General features: G+C 69.6%; 2 protein-coding genes across 3 annotated transcripts; both read left to right on the plus strand.

The window, feature by feature from the left end:
* The first annotated feature begins 172 nt into the window (after window positions 1–172).
* On the plus strand, window positions 173–10,544 carry HGS (hepatocyte growth factor-regulated tyrosine kinase substrate). Of its 2 annotated transcripts, none has more exons than XM_037493705.2 (22): window positions 173–246; window positions 1,352–1,436; window positions 1,585–1,660; window positions 1,939–2,031; window positions 2,739–2,862; window positions 3,509–3,561; window positions 3,785–3,853; window positions 4,440–4,564; window positions 5,354–5,432; window positions 5,522–5,620; window positions 5,715–5,810; window positions 6,023–6,061; window positions 6,129–6,272; window positions 6,351–6,410; window positions 6,683–6,884; window positions 7,117–7,289; window positions 7,360–7,500; window positions 7,570–7,747; window positions 9,165–9,298; window positions 9,377–9,496; window positions 9,657–9,746; window positions 10,023–10,544. In XM_037493705.2, exons 1-22 carry the CDS (start codon window positions 210–212, stop codon window positions 10,131–10,133), a joined length of 2,328 nt encoding a protein of 775 aa, XP_037349602.1. In that variant the 5' UTR covers window positions 173–209; the 3' UTR covers window positions 10,134–10,544. The 2 variants fall into 2 exon arrangements, with proteins under 2 accessions (XP_037349602.1, XP_037349603.1); XM_037493706.2 differs by having other exon boundaries at window positions 2,745–2,862.
* A 442-nt stretch (window positions 10,545–10,986) lies between these two features.
* On the plus strand, window positions 10,987–14,051 carry MRPL12 (mitochondrial ribosomal protein L12). Its single transcript, XM_037494169.2, has 5 exons — window positions 10,987–11,075; window positions 11,473–11,659; window positions 11,754–11,840; window positions 12,758–12,895; window positions 12,969–14,051. The coding sequence occupies exons 1-5, from the start codon at window positions 11,002–11,004 to the stop codon at window positions 13,083–13,085; spliced, it is 603 nt and encodes a 200-aa protein (XP_037350066.1). The 5' UTR covers window positions 10,987–11,001; the 3' UTR covers window positions 13,086–14,051.
* Window positions 14,052–14,408: the final 357 nt, after the last annotated feature.

The raw sequence follows: 14,408 nt of genomic DNA on the forward strand, positions 1-14,408 counted from the left end.
TGGGTGCGCCTCGCGGCGCGGCCGCCCACTGGCTGCGGGGCCCATCCGTCTCCCCGCGCGGCCCGGCCGGCGCCCGACGTCGCGCCCGCCCCCCCCGCGCTCGGGCCGGGCCGACGTGCGCGTGCGCGCCCGGGAAGACGGAAGCGGAAGCCGGGGGCGCGCGGCTCGCAGCAGGACCGCGGCGGCCTCGGAGCGGGTCTGGGGGCGCCATGGGGCGCGGGAGCGGCACCTTCGAGCGTCTGCTAGGTAACGCGGCCCCCCGCCGCCGCGCGCGGCCCGGCCCGCCCGGCCGAGGTGCGCGCCGCGGCCCCCGCCCCCGGCCCCGCGGGGAGCGCGGTGGGAGCCCGCGCGCGACCCAGCCCCGCGCTTGGGGCCCCCCGGCCGCGGGGGCCGCGGGGACAGCCGGGAGGGGCCCCGGCCGCGCCGCCCCAGCGGCCCCGGGAAACCCGCGGCCTGAGTCACGGGGATCGTGACTCAGTCAAATGTCAACACCTCAGCCGGACCCCGCGACCCGAGGCTCGGGCGGGGTCTGCGGCGTCTCCCCAAACGTCGGCCCCGTTTGGGGCGGGGCGGCCCCCCTGGGCCCGCCGAGCCCCCCAGGCGTTCTGGGGACTCGAGCCGACCCGCTGTGCCCGGGGCCCCGCGAGCGCCGGCGTCGGGGGAGGGGGGCGTCTCCTGGCTCTCCGCCGCGCCCCCAGACGCCCGCGGGGACCGCGCCGCCCCGGGCAGCCTCGGGGTGCTCTCCCTGCCGGCCGGCCCGCCCTGTCCCGGCAGACGGGCCCTCCTTTCTCGCGGCGCCCGCGGGCCGGGGGGTGCCTCGCGCCGAGAGGTCAGTGAAGAGTCACCCCGACGGGCCGATCTGGCGGGCCTGAGGGCTCAGCTCCCTGCAGGGCGGGCTGCGGCGCAGGCTGGGGGCACCCTCAGTGCAGCAGTCTGCGTGAGGCGTGGGGTAGGTGCAGAATCCTAGGACCACCCCGCCTTTGCCCCCCGACTACTGGGAGTAGAGGCCCGCGTCCACGCCGACCACTCCAGCCCCAGCTGACCTGTGCGGGGATGGCAGGGCCCAGGCCCAGCACACTGTTGAGAGGCAGCCCAGCTTGGCGTTGACCCAGCTCCATCCCCAGCGAGTTGCAGGACTTGGGGCCCCTCACTACCTGGGTTCCCTGACCCAGGAGAGCATGAAAATAGTGCCGGCTCGTGAGGCCACTGAGAGCTGAACCCCAGGACAGGATGAACCCCGTGCCATTGTCCTGCATCTGCCTCTCCTTTGGGATGTTCTCTCGGCCCCCACTTGCCTTCCGAGGAGTTCCAGGCGGGCGGGGTCCTCCCTGACCCTGCTTTTCTGCCTCAGACAAAGCGACCAGCCAGCTCCTGCTGGAGACCGACTGGGAGTCCATCCTCCAGATCTGCGACCTCATCCGCCAGGGGGACACGCAGTGAGTAGCTCTTGCCGTGCGGGAGCCCTCCACTCGGGCGCTGAGATCCGGGGGCAAATGGGGGCTCTCTTTCCCGCTCTCCTCGCCTTGCGGGCCAGGACTGGTCCCCTCGCTGCTGTTTGGTCTTGCCGACACATTTCTCTCTAAGGGCGAAATATGCCGTGAGCTCCATCAAGAAGAAGGTCAACGACAAGAACCCCCACGTGGCCTTGTACGCCTTGGAGGTAACTGGACTTCTGCGCGCTGGGTCTCGGGTCCTGGCTCAGGCCAGGCGGCAGAGCCGAGCTGACCCTAGGCAGCGCCCTGTGCTAGAGTGAGGTAGACCTGTTCTCCGGGCCCCACCGTAGGCTGCCCCGAGCTGGCAGACTTGGCATCGTGTCTGTGCCGTGGAGCGGGAGGAGCCGGCTGGCGGGGTGCCTGAGGGCCTGCGGGGGGCCTTGGGTGGGCCAATCCGGGTGCCCTGCCCTGCTCAGTGGTGTCCTTCCCTCCCGGCAACGCACAGGTCATGGAGTCAGTGGTGAAGAACTGCGGGCAGACGGTGCACGACGAGGTGGCCAACAAGCAGACCATGGAGGAGCTGAAAGAGCTGCTGAAGGTGGGCAGACGGGGCAACACCCTGCGGCCTTGTCATGACTTCTTGTGGGGTCTGCTGCCCGCCATGGGGGCAGGGCCCGGGTGCCCTGTGTGGAAGGGCATGTGGGTGGCCCCTGCGCCTGACATCAGCCCACAGAGCTGAGGCTGCTTGCTTGACCTGCAGTGGCCTGCCCAGAGTGGCCAGTTGGGCACCGTTGTCAGGGTGCTGTGTGTGAACCTCGCCACGTACCACGCCGCGGCTACCCCAGGGGCCGGGCAGCCGCCTGCCATCCCGGGAGATCTGGTGTGGCTGCCCCGTGGCCTGGGGAGCCGTGGCTGTGTCTGGGAGGTGGTTGTGACTGAGGGCCCGTGGCTCCCCGGCCGGCTTGACTCTGTTTATTGGAGGTCCGGTTCACCGGGGACAGAGGAGGTGGTGGCTGGGTGGGGTGCTGTGCATGTGGGAGCAACAGATTGGCACAGACAGGGACTCCTGGGTGGCTGTGGCCTTGGGGACCTTTGGCTTCCCCTGTGGTGGAGTGAGGAGGTAGGCACGGGGCTTCAGGGGACCCCAGGGACCCTCCAGGCCCGTGTCAGCCACATGCGTGGGTAGTGGGGCCTGCCCGGCCTCCTCACGCTGAGCCTCAGCCTCACACCCACCCCAGCCCCTCGCCCCCTCCCTCCCTCCTCGGCACCTGGCCACCCCGCCCGCTCACCCGCCCCCTTCTGCAGCGGCAGGTGGAGGTGAGCGTGCGCAACAAGGTCCTGTACCTGATCCAGGCCTGGGCACACGCTTTCCGAAACGAGCCCAGGTACAAGGTGGTCCAGGACACCTACCAGATCATGAAGGTAGAAGGTGAGCTGGGGCGGCGCGTGGTCACCAGGGCCAGCCTGGGCTCCGCACAGGCCAGCAACCTCGCGGCCTCCCAAGGGCGGGCACTTCGCTGTTGTTGCTGCCCCACTGACGCCGGTCCTCACCCCTGTATCTGCCAACCGCACCCCCCGAGGCTGGGGCAGTGGACAGCCGCCGCTGCGAGGCTAGCAGAGGGCTGCCAAGAGCAGTGGGCCCCAGAAGGGGGAGAACCTAGCGCTGGGCCCCGGCCCGCCCACCACCTGTGCGGGAGGCTGGTGCTCATGAGGCGCCGGCGGGGGACCGGGCTGCACCCCGAGGCCTGGCGGGCAGACTGGCTCTGGGGGTGGGTGGGGTGCAGCAGAGTGGCCGGGGCTTGGGTGGATCTGAGCTGGCGTCGTCCTCGCCGGTTGTGGGGCCAGGCCTGGCAGGCTTGTACCTGGTCCCGGGTTGTGCCTGGCGCTTAGCGCCAGGAAGGCCGGGGGCTGGAGATCAGGCCCGGGCCTCGGCGGCAGGACCTGCCGGCACTGCGGGCTTCCTGTGTAGGTCTGTCTGGGGCGGGGGCAGACGCCAGGGCCAGGAGGGCCCCTGCGTCAGGGTTGACCAATTGAGGCAGCCGAGGTCGCGCACTAGGCAGCGATTCCTCCCCCAGGACACGTCTTCCCGGAGTTCAAGGAGAGCGACGCCATGTTCGCCGCGGAGAGGGTGAGTGCACGCGGGGGGCCGGCTGTCGCGTCTGCGGAGGCTCCGTCCAGCTGCTGCCGCGTCTCTGCAGGCTGAGTCGGAGCTTCTGCGTGTCGTGCCAGCTCCGTGCTCCCGAAACTAAGAGGAGAGGGGTCCGGCCGTGGCTTCCCTTCTTGCGAGGCGGAGACTGGCGCCGGGGCTCCTCGTGGGGTGGGGTGTGGGCCCTGACTCTGCCCCCCCGCAGGCCCCCGACTGGGTGGACGCTGAGGAGTGCCACCGCTGCAGGGTGCAGTTCGGGGTGGTGACGCGCAAGGTGAGCCGTTCCGAACCCTGTAGCCGCCGGCGCCAGGCCCGGCCCTTTTCCTTCCCACGCGGGCTGCTTGCGGGGCCCTCCCCCAGCCTGGCCCCAAGGGGCCGCAGGCGTGGTCCCATGGGGCGGTTTCTGGTGGTGCTGTCAGCCGGGCTCGGGCGGCACCGCGCTCCTTTGGGGCACAGGGACACCCAGGCTGGGCTCGGGTCTCCGCGGCTTGCGGCCCCTGTGCCGTGTCGAGAACTGGCCGCCCGTCTAGCGGAACCTCCGGCCCCTTCTGTGGAGCACAGGCTGGCTGGGGAGGGGCCGGGGCCCAGACCGGCAGCCGGCTCACCCGCGCCGGCCGGCACAAGCCCCGTCAGCACAGCCCTTGCCCGGCAGCCATGAGCCCCTTTCCTGCGGGGCGCCCCGCCGTGGCGGCTGCAGTCACCCTTGGGAGCGTGCAGCTTCCCAGGGCCTCCGTCTTCCAGGCCCCGGCCGCCCGGCCCGGCCCCTTCTGGCGGGGTGGTGCCGGGCTGGGGGCGTCCGGGCTGGGGGCGTCCCGGGCTGGGGGCCCTTGCCAGGCCGCCCTGACCCTCCCCCGTCACAGCACCACTGCCGGGCCTGTGGGCAGATCTTCTGCGGGAAGTGCTCCTCTAAGTGCTCCACCATCCCCAAGTTTGGCATCGAGAAGGAGGTTCGCGTGTGCGAGCCCTGCTACGAGCAGCTGAACAGGTGAGCCACGGTGGCGCTGGCCGGTGTGCCCGCTCGCCCGTGTGTGTGTGTGGAAGTGAGGTGGGGGCGGGGCCGGGAGAGGTGCGAGGCCTCGGGCGCACCCTTGCCCGGCCCTCAACTGTTTTGGCCTACAGCGTGGCTGGCCTGGCCTGACCGGGGCCCGCATGCTGCTCGGCACGGAGGGCGAGTGAGCGGCGGGCCTCCCTCCCTGTGCCTGCGTTTCCCAAGAGCCTGGCCCTGTCCCCCGTGCTCCCATCACGGTGCTCCACAGGAGCCCCCACCTTGGTGGTGCTGGCATTCACCCCGCAGCGCCTGCCCCGGTCCCAGTGGTCCCAGTGACGCCCAGTGCAGTCCAGCCCCTCAGGGCTCCGGCCCCCGACACTTTGCCCACAGCTGCAATCAAGTTGTGGTCTTGAGTGACAAGGAGGTCCCTGCCGAGCTGCAGGCCGGACTGCTTGCCCCTCAGCTTGGGGCTGCCGGGGCTTCGCTGGTGGTCAGGGCTGAGCTCTGCACCCACATGGGCTCTCGGGAGTGGGGTGTGTCCTCTTGGGTAGCCTGTCTGGAGCCCCGGCTGACACCTCCCCACGTCTCTGACCCTTGGAAGCTGAAGCTCAGCTTCAGCTCCAGGACAGGCCGTGGCTTGAGCCCGTGACTCACTGGGCCCTGTGGACTGGAGGCCCAGAGCTGGCCTGAAGGTCCAGAGTTCTTTTCTCCAGCAGGACTCAAGGTCCTGCCTTGGTCTGTGGGGATGGTGGTGGCAAGGTCAGCCACAGCTCCTGTTTTTTCCAGGAAAGCAGAAGGGAAGGCCGCCTCGACCACCGAGCTGCCCCCGGAGTACCTGACCAGCCCTCTGTCTCAGCAGTCCCAGGTAGTGGCTGCAGCCAGGTGCCTCTCAGGGGTCCCTCCACCCAGCCCCGTCCCACTTCCTGGGCCCCGCTCACCACCCTGTCCCCCCAGCTACCCCCCAAGAGGGACGAGACGGCCCTGCAGGAGGAAGAGGAGCTGCAGCTGGCACTGGCCCTGTCACAATCCGAGGCCGAGGAGAAGGAGAGGCTGGTGAGCATCCAGGGCAGGAGCGGCACCCAGGCTGGGGCAGGCCGAGGCCCTGGCGCCCACACCTGTTTGAGTGCCTCCCGCACGGTCCCTGCAGAGACAGAAGTCAGCGTATGCCACGTACCCGAAGGCAGAGCCCACACCTGCAGCCTCGTCAGCACCCCCCGCCAGCAGCCTCTACTCCTCGCCCGTGGTGAGACTTGGGGGGTGGCCTCACTCCTCTGCCCCAGCCCCTGCCAGCCGTCTTTGCGGGTGCCACAGCCCCCCGCTGCCACCTTCCAAGTTGGGGAGCCCCCAGCCTTGTCACAGCCCTGGGCCCCGGGCCAGCTTCTGGGCCTGCCGTCCACAGTGCGCTGTGGCTCCAAGGAGTGCCGAGTGGCCTGATCCCTTGGCCTGTCTCCCCAGAACTCATCAGCGCCTTTGGCTGAGGACATCGACCCTGAGGTGAGCACACCCCACGGTGGGGCCCCTGCCACACCCGGTGGCAGAAGTGACACCCTCTTCCCTGCAGCTCGCACGGTACCTGAACCGCAACTACTGGGAGAAGAAGCAGGAGGAGGCCCGCAGGAGCCCCACGCCATCCGCGCCCGCACCCCTGGCAGAGCCCCCCGCCCAGCCCGGGGAAGGACATGCCGCCCCGGCCACCGTGCTAGAGGTGAGGGCCGCCGGGCACTCCTGGCCCGCGCCCCCTCCCGCAGCCTGGGCCCGCCCACCCACCCTTGGTTTCTCGCAGACGCCCCTCCCGGAGACGGACGCGCAGCCCATGGCCCCTCCCAGCGGCCCCTTTGGTGAGGTGAGCCGTGCCCCCTGGGTGCCCGCTGCCTGAACGCTGCCCCTCCCTGGTGGGTCGTGACCCCGGGCACAGGCTCTGGCTGCCTGCCCTGGAAGGAGAGGGCAGCGGGGAACCCCACAGTGGGTGCCGGGCCATTCTGGCCTCCTTGACTCTGCAGGGGAGGCAGGCCCGGGTCACTGCTGGGGAGTGCCGGTAGGCGGGGCCGGGTGCCGGGTTGGGGGGCAGGGGGCGGCGGCCACTCAGGGTGCGTGACCCTGTGCCGCCCCCCCCAGAACGGGGAGTCGGAGGAGAGCCACGCGCGCTTCCTGCGGGCGCTGCAGAACGCCGTCACCACCTTCGTCAACCGCGTGCGCAGCAACCACGTGCGCGGCCGCAGCATCACCAACGACTCGGCCGTGCTCTCGCTGTTCCAGTCCATCAACGGCATGCACCCGCGGCTGCTGGAGCTGCTCAACCAACTGGACGAGCGCAGGCGTAGGTGCCCCCCGCCCGCGCGCTCCAGCGCCAGGGCCCTGGGCGCATGTGGGTTCTCTGGCGAGCCCCTCCCTGAGGCTGGGGGGCCCAAGGGCGGGGGTCCCGGGACGTGCACTGTCGCACCCGGGACGCCTGTGCGAGGGGACTAGCCCCTGCCGGCCCCTGCGGGGCAGCCCTGGCTGGGCCTGACCGTTCGCCGGTCCATCTGCCCAGCCCATGTCCCCTCCCACAGTGTACTATGAGGGGCTGCAGGACAAGCTGGCGCAGATCCGCGATGCCCGGGGGGCGCTGAGTGCCCTGCGGGAGGAGCACCGGGAGAAGCTGCGCCGTGCAGCCGAGGAGGCTGAGCGCCAGCGCCAGATCCAGCTGGCTCAGAAGCTAGAGATCATGCGGCAGAAGAAGCAGGTGCTGCAGGGGCCAGTGGGGGCACAGTGGGGGGCATGGGCGCAGGCCGCTGACCGGGCCTGGCCCACAGGAGTACCTGGAGGTGCAGCGGCAGCTGGCCATCCAGCGCCTGCAGGAGCAGGAGAAGGAGCGGCAGATGCGCCTGGAGCAGCAGAAGCAGACCATCCAGATGCGCGCCCAGATGCCTGCCTTTGCCCTGCCCTACGCCCAGGCAAGCGCCCGCGCCCCCTGCCCGCCCGCCCGCCCACCGGGCCCCGCTGACCGCCCTTCCTGTTCTCAGCTGCAGGCCATGCCCGCGGCAGGCGGCGTGCTCTACCAGCCCTCGGGCCCGGCCAGCTTCCCGGGCACCTTCAGCCCCGCCAGCTCGGTGGAGGGCTCCCCCATGCACACCATGTACATGAGCCAGCCCGCCCCGGCCGCCGGCGGTCCCTACCCCAGCATGCCTGGCACCGGAGCAGGTAACGGCCCCAGGCCCGGCCCGCACCTCCCCTGGAGCTCGCAGTGGGGTTGGCGGGTGGAGCCGCTCTCCGTGTACGCGCTCTGCAGCGGCAGTTGCCTTCCCCCGGAGGCTCGGCCCGCCTTGCCCCAAGCCAGGACAGGCAGCCCTGCTGTCCTGCCACTTGTTCCCTCGAGCCTGGAATGTCCCTGCCTCCCGTGCTCACCACGGCGGGCTCTGGGCGCAGCCTGTCTCGCAGGAAACTCCGCTTGGGCTGACAGCCGACGCGCCAGGGCTGCACCATGGCCAGAGCCCCACGGGATCCCAGGGAGGTCCAGTCCCCTCGCCACCGTGGCCGTCCACTCTGGCCACCAGCTCTCGCTGTGGGGTGGCTGCGTCTCCCCTACATGTCCAGGTGCCCCGTGGGATACCCCCAGGCAAACATGTTCCCCACTTTTAGCCACCAGCGTGTCTCAGCGTTTTCTGCTTAGCGTGGCCTGACACTGCTGGGATGTCCCGTGCCCCTCGTTCTGGCGGTCTCCCCTGTTCCATGGCACCTAGAGCCATGGAGAACCTCTCACTCGAGACCCACTCTTAGTCTGGTGCCAACTGCCCCAGGTGGCCCAGGGCCCCTCTCCAGGACACGCACTGGTCCCGTGGGTCTCCAGGTGGAGGCGATCACCTGCAGCCCTGCCCTGCCGTGGTCCCAGGGCCCGCCCTGCCTCTGCTGGACGGCGGCGTGTGGCGAGTGGGCTCGGGCCTGGGTGAGCTCCGGTGTCTGCACAGGCGCACGTGGCGCCACACTGGGCTGGGATGGTGCACTCTGCTGCCCTGTTCCCCGTCCCTCCTGCAGCCCCAGGGAGGCCATTCGGGGTACCATCCCACTTGTACCCCGAGTCTCCAGCCTGAGAGCAGATCCTGGGTTTGGGGTTGCTGCTTTTGGCTCCGTACCCCCCGCCTGGGGAGCCGTTGGAGCCCTTTCTCTGACTTCACCCGGTTTCACGCTCCTCGGTCTCCTCTTTTTTTTTTTTTTTTTTTTTTTATTTTAATTTTATTTATTTATTTATACAAGCACTGGGTACAGTCAGAAGCGTGGGAGGGCGAGAGAATTCACCAGAGCCAGAGTGGGGAGCAGAACAGGCAGAAGGACCTAAGTACACTGCTGAGGGGAGCAGCGGGCGGCAGGAGAGGTCTGCACGCCATGTGGGACCCTCCTCCGGTGGCCGGGGAGCAGCCGGGGATCGATCTGGCGCTGCAGAGGCTGCGGGCAGCTTCGCAACCCAGCGCTCAACCGCTGCGCCATTGGGGAGGCCCTCGGTCTCCTCTTCGGCTTCATGTTTTCCTTCTGTGACACCATGAGACACGAACACACTCGGGGAATGGACGCCACCTCCTTGCCAGCCCCTCACAGGCGCGAGCCCCTTCCTCTGTCCCCACAGACCCCGGCATCGTAGGCACCTACATGTATCCAGCAGGGCCCGCGGGCGCCCAGTCCACGCCCCAGGGACCAGCCGGGCCCACGGCCAGCCCAGCCTACTCGTCCTACCAGCCCACTCCCACGCAGGGCTACCAGGTAGGTGGTGGGGAGGATGCCCCTGTCCTGGACCACAGTCCAGTCCCTGCCAGCCCTTCACAGGCTCCTGCTCCGCAGGGTGTGGCCTCACAGGCCCCGCAGAGCCTCCCCGCCGTGCCCCAGCCCCCACAGCCTGGCGCCACGGCCTATATGGGCAGCCAGTCGGTCTCCATGGGCTACCAGCCTTACAGCATGCAGGTGAGGAACCTTGGCAGGGTCCCTTGGGGAGGGCCCCCTGGGTGCCGGCCCCCCACCCTCTGCCCCCAGGGCTCTCTTCGGTGGGTTTGCTTTTTCCAAGTCAGAAGTATCTCCTCTGGCTGGTCACAGCATCTCCTGATTACGCTTATTGTATCTACAGAATCTCATGACCACCCTTCCCAGCCAGGACGCGCCCCTAGCACCCCCGCAGCAGCCCTACATCTCGGGGCAGCAGCCCATGTACCAACAGGTGGGCCTCTGGGGCTGCTACTCCTGAGCTGCGACTCCGGGGGGGGGGGGGTCCTTCACCAGCAGGCGGTCCGGGTGTGCTCTGCGCACACACCCACTGTGCGAGCACTGATGGCGTCAAAGCCGCGTCCAGTTAGAGCCCTGGCGGGCAGCACAGCTGTATATACTCAGGGCTCCCGGGCTGCAGCATGCCAGACGGCTGTGAGGAAGGCCGTGGCGCATGCTCTGGAGGAGAGGTGTCCAAGGGTGGGGGGACTGATGGCCCCTCTCTCCCCAGATGGCCCCCCCGGGTGGTCCTCCCCAGCAGCAGCCCCCGGTTGCCCAGCAGCCACCGGCACAGGGACCCCCAGTGCAGGGCAGCGAAGCCCAGCTCATCTCCTTCGACTGACCTCCAGGGACCTCGGCCTCAGTAACACTACCGCCCCTAACCAGCCCTGCCCTGCCCCCGCCTGCTGTGCTGCCCCCGCTGCCGGCCGTCCTGGCCCCCCGTCTCCCTGCCTGTGTCCGAGTTCTGCCTTCCTTCCCCAGGGCTGGGCCTCAGGGAGGACCCCGGGAGGGACGGGCCTCCTGGACCAGGGGGCCCAAGCCCGGGCGTCAGGCCTAGCCACGCGCCCCCACGAGGCTGCGGGGCTGGTGGTCGGGCCAGCGCCCCCCTATCCGTGGGTGGGGGTCCCGGCCTCCCAGCGGGGCTGTCTCCAGCGTGTCTGCTCCCGCGTTGTCCTCGCACCCAGCTCCCCGTAGAAGGAATGGAACCTGACAATAAAATGCCTTTCAATAAGCATCCGAGTGTCCGCGCGAAGGGGGGCCGGGGCCGGGCGGGGCCGCCCAGCTCGTACTAGCCGCTACAGCTGCGGCGCGCCTGGACCAAGACGCTCGGGGCCAAGACGCGCCCCCTCCGGCCGAGGCTCGCCCCCGAAGCTCTGCGCCTGCGCGGCCAATGGGGCGCCTCTGGGCGCAGGAGGAGGCGAGGTGAGACAAGGCTAGAGCGCCCTCCCGAGCGCCGTTGCCGGGCGACCTCGGCGGCTAGAGCGCCCTCCCGACTCGTCTGCGCGGCGGCTAGAGCGTCCTCCCGACTCGTCTGCGCGGCGGCTAGAGCGTCCTCCCGACTCGTCTGCGCGGCGGCTAGAGCGTCCTCCGGCTCGTCTGCGCGGCGGCTGCGCGGCTAGAGCGTCCTCCGGCTCGTGGGCCCGGCGGCCTAGGCGGCTAGAGCGTCCTCCCGGCCCGGAGCCTCGTGTGACCTTCCCGCCCGCGGACCGATGCTGCCGGCGGCCGCTCGCCCCCTGTGGGCGCCCCGTCTGGGGCTGCGGGGCGCCGCGCTCCTCCTGGCCAGGTCGGGGCCGGCGGGCGGGCGGGCGGGGGCGCGCTCGCGCGGGGACGCGGGGCCGGCGGCGGCGCGGAAGGGCCGCGCGGGCGGCGGGCGCGGGCGCACGGGGCCCGGTGACCTTGGCCGCTCCCGCCGGCGTCTCGGCGCGGGGCCGCCAGGGGCGCGGGGGGCGGCGAGCTGCGTCCTGGGGTGCGCTGCGCGCCGGCCCGGCCCGGGGCCCCCGGACGGGGGCTCGGCGTGGAGGCGGGCGGCTGCCCACGGCCCCGAGGCCCTCGAGGAACGCGACGCGCCTGGGGCACCCCCCGAGGCTCCTCCCGCCTGGGAACCCCGCGTGGGGTCCCGGGCCCGCCGGCCTGTTGCCGCCCGCCTGCGCCGCGCTGACGGCTCTGTTTGCACCGGGCAGGCGACAGGTGCCGCGTGTCTGCGCCGTGCGGCTGGTGAGGTGCGGCAGCCCCCGCAGGGGCGAGGCCCTGGCCGGCGCGCCCCTGGATAACGCCCCCAAGGAGTATCCCCCCAAGATCCAGCAGCTGGTCCAGGACATCGCCAGCCTCACGCTGCTGGAGATCTCGGACCTCAACGAGCTCCTGAAGGTAGCGCGGCGGCGTCCCCTTCCCGCTGTCGGGCATTTGGTAAGTTCCCAAAGCGCGCTTCTGGCCTGCTGAAGCCGTTCTGTTGTTTTTGCAGAAAACGCTGAAGATCCAGGATGCTGGGCTGGTGCCAATGGGGGGCATGCTGCCTGGTGCTGTCCCTGCAGCGGCAGCGCCTGCCGAGGTGAGCCCCGGCCAAGGGCTAAAGGCGGTGCCGTATTGACGGCCGCACTCAGCCCTGCCTCAGTCAGGGCACAGGGTGCGTCTCCCCGCCACGGGAGATGGTGTTTCCAACGGGATACATGGGCTTGGCAAGGAGGAGAAAAAGGCTGGTGCACTGCAGGGCGGCACAGGCGCCCGGGGAAGAAGCCAGGAAGAGGCCTTGGGGGACAGGGGTGTGGTGGCCAGGGAGCGTCCAGACTGAGTGGAGAGGGGTTTTCTAGCCCAGCCCTTTCAGTAATCTGGATCCTGGCCTCATCCCCATGCCCTGGGCCACCCCGTGTTCCGGGCTCTGGAGAGCCTAGTGTTCACGGGCTTTGCTGCACCCCAGCCGTGAGCAGGAAGGCAGTTGCGGTGGCTGAGCGGGCTCACCTGATCGTTGGGCACAGCACGTCACAGGGATTCACCCGCCAGGTTTTTTGATAAGGGGGGTGTTTACGTCCAGATAGCAGAGCCACACCTGGCCTGCCCCAGGCATCCTGGCCACTGCTCACAGCTGGGCTGTGGTCTCCATCACGGGCGACAGCGGGCCTGTGGTACTCTGTCACCCCATTGTCGGGTGCTTGGTGAAGGTGGAGGGTCAGCAGGCTGTGCTGGCTGAAGACTGAGGACAGAAAACACAGCTTCTTGTGGCAGGCCCCACCCTCACCCCCTGCGCCTGTTGAGGGGGGTCATTCCAGTGCAGCCCCTGGAGAGGGCAGGTCCTCTGGGTGGCAGAGCCAGGACTGGCGCCCTCTCCAACCAGGCTGGTGTGGGCTGGCCCCTGCTGGAATCTCAAGATCGCTGGCCTCCACCTTGCCTGGGCCTTTGGAGTTACAGGAGGGGCGGTTGGGCCTAGGTCACGTGGTCGTCCCTCACCTGTGCTCCCTTCACTCTCCCAAGGCGGCAGAAGAGGAGGACGTCCCCAGACAGAAGGAGCGCACGCACTTCACCGTGCGCCTGACTGAGGCCAAGCCCGTGGACAAGGTGAAGCTGATCAAGGAGATCAAGAACTACATCCAGGGCATAAACCTGGTCCAGGTGAGGCTGCGTCTGAGGCCACCCGGCACAGGTTGCCCAGGCGCCCAGGCCCACTCCTGACTCTTCTTTGCAGGCGAAGAAGCTGGTGGAGTCCCTGCCCCAGGAAATCAAGGCCAATGTGGCCAAGGCTGAGGCGGAGAAGATCAAGGCGGCGCTGGAGGCCGTAGGCGGCACGGTGGTGCTGGAGTAGGCCGCTGACTCCGGACGGGTCCTGGGCCTGCGCCTACCCAGCAGCCAGGCTCAGCAGACGGGGCGCTCTGGAACCAGAACCACGCCTGTGGCCTACTGATGACCAGCTGCACAGATGGACAGAGGGGCGATCTTCTGAGACGGGGAGGGCAGCGGCGCCAGGGTGAGAGAACTCTGGGCCTCTGGCCGGCGCGCCCCGGCCACTGCACCCTGGGCCGGTGCCAAGACAAACACTGTTGGGCGCTGAGTGCCGGACCTGGCTGCGACGCTCACTCGGCGCCGCCCCCAGTGGCTGCACAGGGGTCCTCCGCGGCACCTGTGGGATTGTTGTGGCACGTTCGCGGTCTCTGAAGTAACACGACCCGCAGCACCGCCTGACCGGCGCTGTGCTCCCAGCAACCGTGGCCTCCTTCTGTTTCTTCTGAGCCAGGGAGAGGTGGGAAACCCCCCTTGGCCGGATCCCCCCAAGGCTTTCAGGTCCTGCAGGAGGGCAAGAGGCCACAGGGTGGTTGAGGCCTTTGCTGGGGAGGATGGCCACAGGGGAGCCGGTGTTTTACAGCAGGCCTGGCCTGCCTCTGTCAGGCGTCCCCACACTACTCTGGGGTTTCCCGGAAGTGCTCCCACAGGCTGGCCGTGCAGCCGCACCGCCCCATGGTTAATGATTTGCCAATGCAGACCTGGGCAGAGGTACCTGCCGGGCTGCTGGGGCTGGGTGTGGCTGGGCCCACCGCCAGGACCTGGAGTGTCAACTTCCACTTGGAACCCCTTCACACACCCAGGCTGCAGCAGTGACTGGACCATCCTGCCTGGAGGAGGGATGCTGCACCTGGGGCAGCCTGAGGCCCACCTCTGCCCCAGGCAGGTGCTGGGTGGGGTACCCCAGCAGACCTCGCAGTTAGAGTCGGTCGAGAGGGCCTCTGGAGACCAGGGACCCACCTGCTGGGGAAGCTTTTCCACTCCAGCCTGTGGGTGGTCTCAGACCTGGGGGGCGGGGCTGGGGTGGCCTGCCTTTCCTCCAGGGTCTTTCTCCCCTGCTCCTGTGGGGCGGGGGGCTTGGCTGAGCTGCCTGCAGGCTCCCTCCAGCAGGGTCCATCCCTGCCTAGGACAGGCCCCCAGTGGCTGCCAGGCGCTGTGGGCCCACCCGCCACCGCCCCTCGCGCTCTGCCCCCTGACCCACAGCTGCAGAACCCACGTGAATGCTCATCCAGCCTTCTCTGGTCTGACTGCCCTTCACAGCTCTCGTGGGCTGGACACGTCGGGTGCCCGTGCCCCTGATGGTTCAGCATCCCGTCCTCTCAGGCTGCGGGGCCTGCCCTGCTGTATG

This window comes from Talpa occidentalis, unplaced genomic scaffold, assembly GCF_014898055.3.
Source record: "Talpa occidentalis isolate TD23 unplaced genomic scaffold, MPIMG_talOcc4v2.1 talOcc4.7, whole genome shotgun sequence".
NCBI classification, from domain to species: Eukaryota; Metazoa; Chordata; class Mammalia; order Eulipotyphla; family Talpidae; genus Talpa; species Talpa occidentalis.

Coding starts and splice junctions, on each gene's coding strand:
- MRPL12 (XM_037494169.2), top strand. CDS start 11,002: ATGCTGCCGGCGGCCGCTCGCCCCCTGTGGGCGCCCCGTCTGGGGCTG. Junction 11,076..11,472: donor GCCGCGCTCCTCCTGGCCAG/GTCGGGGCCGGC, acceptor TGCACCGGGCAG/GCGACAGGTGCCGCGTGTCT. Junction 12,896..12,968: donor AGGGCATAAACCTGGTCCAG/GTGAGGCTGCGT, acceptor TCTTCTTTGCAG/GCGAAGAAGCTGGTGGAGTC.
- HGS (XM_037493705.2), top strand. CDS start 210: ATGGGGCGCGGGAGCGGCACCTTCGAGCGTCTGCTAG. Junction 247..1,351: donor CACCTTCGAGCGTCTGCTAG/GTAACGCGGCCC, acceptor TTTCTGCCTCAG/ACAAAGCGACCAGCCAGCTC. Junction 4,565..5,353: donor TGCTACGAGCAGCTGAACAG/GTGAGCCACGGT, acceptor TGTTTTTTCCAG/GAAAGCAGAAGGGAAGGCCG.